The following is a 4,476-nucleotide window of genomic DNA, read 5'->3' as shown; positions in this document are numbered from 1 at the left end:
ATTATGCCATTTTATAGTTGGGGAGACTGACAAATACAGCTGGTAAGTACAGAGCTGGGCTTAAAAATCTAAATAGTCTGACTGCAAAGTTCACACTCTTAACCACTATGCTATAGTATAAGAATGTCAAGGTGATTGTGAAACCACCGCACCCACCCATGACCTATTACCCTGTCCAAGGTCAGTATTGACCAGAGAGTCAATTACTTATGCAACAAGACTACAGATGATTTTTCAAAATTAACTTGTTTATTAATTTAAAAATCCAGAAATACAGTGACTAGATAAATAAGTACCATAATTAGGTACATGTCCTGTGAGAACAGTGAAAGGGTAATACTGTTGTTACTCTTGTTTACATGAGTTAACTAGAAAATGGCTACAACTGCTAAATGATGCTTATGGTGTTTGTTTTTCCAAGTGTTTATGATACAAATAAATACACAAGAAGAACCACATTCATTCTTCTCTACTAACTACTGGCAGCTTGGCCTCTTTTCCCTATGTCCTATTCTCTACACAACACCAAACACTGGAGGGTTTCTACTTTGACTTAACACAGCTCCTCAGCTCCTGCTTCCCACAGCACTTTGCAAAGGTGTGTCCCAGCACCTGGAGGCAGGAGTATATCTAGGGAAACTCTCTGCATGTTCTCTTAAGGCTAAGCTGTTAGAGAACACCTGGGTGGGAAGGCTTTGGGATGAATCATCCAGAAGGAGAAACACCTCTTTGCCTCAGGATCTAGTTACTAGTCTCCACATTATGGAAACACTGCCACCTCTGGGATGTAGGGAGCAGCTGCATAACACCCTCCCCCCTTTAACACACATACACACACACACACACACACACACACACACACACACACACACACACAAATGCTTTGTGACCTTTTAACAGGGATGTCCTGCTTCTCTCTTCCGAGGAGAACGTGTGTGATGAACTGGTGAGAGTCTTGTCCCCAGAAGCCCTGGCCATAAGGCCGTTGTGTTTCTTTTATAAAAATTGACTCCTTTATGCCAGGTTGTCATAGAGACTGAACATTTTACATTTTCCCCTATTGGTGTCAAATCTTCTTAGGAAAAATTCTCTCACCTATAGTCATGGAATGAGACATATGGGGTTTCTGGGTCCTTAAAACATTTCTACAGTTCATTCCTGCCACTCAGAGGGAACAAATCTAGAAGGCATGCCTGAGATCCTTGCTGTGAAGAATTAAGTCTTCCACACAAAGATGATTTCTAAAGCCAGACACAGAATGGATACTTTAATGCTTCTGGTATTGCGGCTGCAAGTAGACATTTTTAGGAGTAGCCTCTCTAGAATTTCTCAACTAAAATACCTGCTTGATGAATAAGGCAAGGGATAGTAGAAGGTTTAGGATAAAAATATCAGAATATTCAGCTCCCTAAATGATTCAATAATTTCTTAACTGAAAAGAGCCAACATCAGATGCTCATGAGGAACCAAGCACTTTGCAAAGTTAAAAATCAACTCCTGTAATTGGAGAAGAAGGAAAACTTCCTTTTTAAAGAGCTTCTAGAATTTAATAATTTAATAAATTTTCTGGGCCAGACAACTATGGTCTCAAAAATATTAGTGAGTACTGATCTATTACTTGGTAAATTTTACTTGATGTGAAAGCAAAAGATGGCCCTTTTGACTTTGTATTCAACTTCTTTCTTCAACAATTATTTTGTCTTACATGTGATTTCAGTTTCTGATCATTTTACTCAACTTAACTTCTTTCTGGAAGCCCATAGGTACAGGGGGAAACAAAAGTGGTATCATTAGGGAAAAATTATGTTACCACTTCTAAGTGAGTGAATGAGGCCATGAAATAGTGTTCTTATCTTCACCCTGCCTCTATAGTTGGTGACTTTAAAACAGCCACAAAGGAGCCTAAGGGCAGAGCCTTTTGTTACACAATTATTTACTCTCCTGGGGCACCAAAACCTCCAAGCTACTTGGGATTCAGGTCAAGGGAAAAAGTAACATGAGAGTCCTTGGCCAGCTTTGCAAATAAAGCTTTAGTTTAATGTGGATATGGACGTAGTGTGTGTGTGTGTTTGAGAGTGAGAGAGAGAAGAGAGGAGGGAGGGAGGAGGGGAGGATGAGGAGCTAATTTTTTTTAAAAGAAAGCACATGACATTCTAAATATTCAAAGGTATAATTTCATACAAATAATTGTTCTATACTGCAGAACTCCTAGTAAGCAATTCCCTTCTCTTTCTTTCGCTTGAATAACTTTCTAGATAAAAACCCTGGGGTCTTGTTTGTCTTTAACCTGTAAAGAAATGTGATTCTCCAAGAAACTAGAGCAGTGTTGTGGTGTTCTATCCCTCCTCCCCCCACACATAATTTAAGACTCTTCTAGTCTCTTTGGAGGAGATGTTCAAGGGCTGACACACCACTCCACATAAAGGCGCAAATTATGCTGTGCATGGCGTGAATAATTGACTGTATTTGAGTTTGGAGTTTTAGGGCACTGTTGACTTAAGCAAAATAAGCCTGCAGTCCAGCTGCAGCTTGAGTTTTCTTGCTTTACCCTATCCAATACTGTCTTTCTTGCCTAACAGTGGCCCTTTTCAGATCTCTCCAGGTACAAAACCTTGACCAAATCTTCAAGCTCTGTTCTGCACACACGACTTGAACACATCTGGCTGATCTGAGCTTCTCCTTCGGTGAAGATCTTCCACTGGCCTAAAAGGCAAATAAACACAAAGTGGCTGGGAGTGTGTAAGAGGAGAGCAGAGCAAATTAGGAATAGAACCAATATACCCCATGCTTACCCACTTACTCATGGACCTACCAGTGGATTTGGAATACAAATGTCAGTTGGTTTCAAAAAATGCCCCCAAAACCCTTTTCTAGTGGCAGATATGGAAAATGGGAAACGAAGTTTTCATTTCAACCCATAGCATTTGTAAGAATCCCAAGAATAATGCAGAACTGCCCCTCCTCAAGAGCAAAACCTAAGTGTTTTCTTGGAATTTTTACAGTATATTTAGCATTTGCAAAATGCTTCAATATCTGCTTGTTAGCTATTTAGGCAGCTTACTTGGCACCAGGTCAAAAAGGCAATTTGGAAAACAGCACCTACTGTATTACTGGGGCTTTGCTCACCCTTAGGGTTCCCAAATATTGGTTTGGGTTACTTGATTACTATTTGATTATGTATCACTCTTTTCTCTATTCCTGCTATCTTTTGTTAAAAACTTCTTGACGTTGCTTTCTCCTATGTCCACATGCTGTCCTTATACCCCCTTAGCACCCTAAGTCACTTCCCATGGCTCCTCATCCATTCTTATATACCCCATGGAATCCCTTTCCACTCAGAGTAAACTTGGCTGTAGCCCTTCCATCCCCTGTTGTCTCTGTCCACCTGGATACTGTCTTTTGTCTTCTTTTTATTCCTGTGCTCATGGTACTGCAACTGGAGAACTCCTAGTCCAAGTTAAGCCAACTCCTCTTAAGCCCAAACCTGTCTTGAACCTCTTTTCTTTTCCTTAGCCACATGAGAACATGACCCACCTTCCCTATGGGCTTGAATTATCTGCCCCTTTCTCCCTTGGATTTATCTCTTTTCCCCATTCTCTATGACCCAATAGGAAGACAGAAGGAAAAACAAAAAACGAGAAGAGGATTTGGGCAAGGAACCAGCTGTTACTGAATCCCTATAATGTGCTGCGCTCCGCTATGCACATTATATAAAGGAGTTTGGTTTGTTCTTCTTTGCTCCTAGGTGACTCTGTAGGATCATACCAACTTCCTTCAGCTACACACAGTTTGAGGCACATACCTTCTACTCCATTATATACCCCAAATCCTGCCATGGGCACAGAGTACATCTAAATCATTTTTTAAGTCCCCTGGAACCTAGCACAATGCCTTGTTCACAGTATGAACTAAAACATATAACTTCAAAAGTCCCATCATTGATCCTAGGATCCTAGACTCTGCCTCCTTTCTTACTCACATGTAAGGACTCCCAACTTTTCCATTTGAATTATCATACTGTCCTGTTATTTTCTATTAGTCCTGCCAAAGACAAGCAACTGACTGCCTTGGCTCTCTTTCCAGCTGCCTATTGGATAACTCTGCTCAGATGGCTCTTAAGCATATTAATCTAAACATGTTCCAAGTGAAACTCTTTTTCACCAGTACCTGCTTATTCTTCACAGTTTCACTGTTGGTGAATGGTATTACTATTCACCCAGTCAAGTTATTAATATCAGACCCATTCCAAACTCATTTCTCTCCTTGATGCTGATCTTGTTGATTTAACCTCAGAAATGTTTCTCCCAGTGACCTCTCCTCCTCTGTCTCACTGAGTTAATATAGTATAATTACCTCCTAATTCAGACTATCCCACTTCTCTTACTAAGGGTCCACCTTTCACTCCACACAGTGAGGACCTCTTTCCAAAATAAATAAATAAATAAATAAATAAATAAATAAATAAATAAAGCAATA

The 4,476-nt window shown here is 40.1% G+C and overlaps 1 protein-coding gene across 3 annotated transcripts in view; it reads right to left on the bottom strand.

The window, feature by feature from the left end:
• Positions 1-227: 227 nt before the first annotated feature.
• Positions 228-4,476, bottom strand: part of CHRDL1 (chordin like 1) — a 121,840-nt gene continuing 117,591 nt past the window's right edge. For 2 of the 3 annotated variants that reach the window (XM_017865631.1, XM_017865630.1), the window contains exon 11: positions 2,088-2,703. In XM_017865631.1, the coding sequence (XP_017721120.1) occupies positions 2,573-2,703 (131 nt within the window). In that variant the 3' untranslated portion in view covers positions 2,088-2,572. Of the gene's footprint in view, positions 2,704-4,476 lie in introns of all 3 variants that reach the window. The other variant, XM_017865629.1, reaches the window with a different exon arrangement.

The sequence above is a fragment of the Rhinopithecus bieti genome, unplaced genomic scaffold, assembly GCF_001698545.2.
Source record: "Rhinopithecus bieti isolate Rb0 unplaced genomic scaffold, ASM169854v2 scaffold_81483, whole genome shotgun sequence".
Classification (NCBI taxonomy): Eukaryota; Metazoa; Chordata; class Mammalia; order Primates; family Cercopithecidae; genus Rhinopithecus; species Rhinopithecus bieti.
The sequence above is the reverse complement of the archived record's forward strand: the minus strand, read 5'-3'. Positions and strand labels throughout refer to the sequence as shown.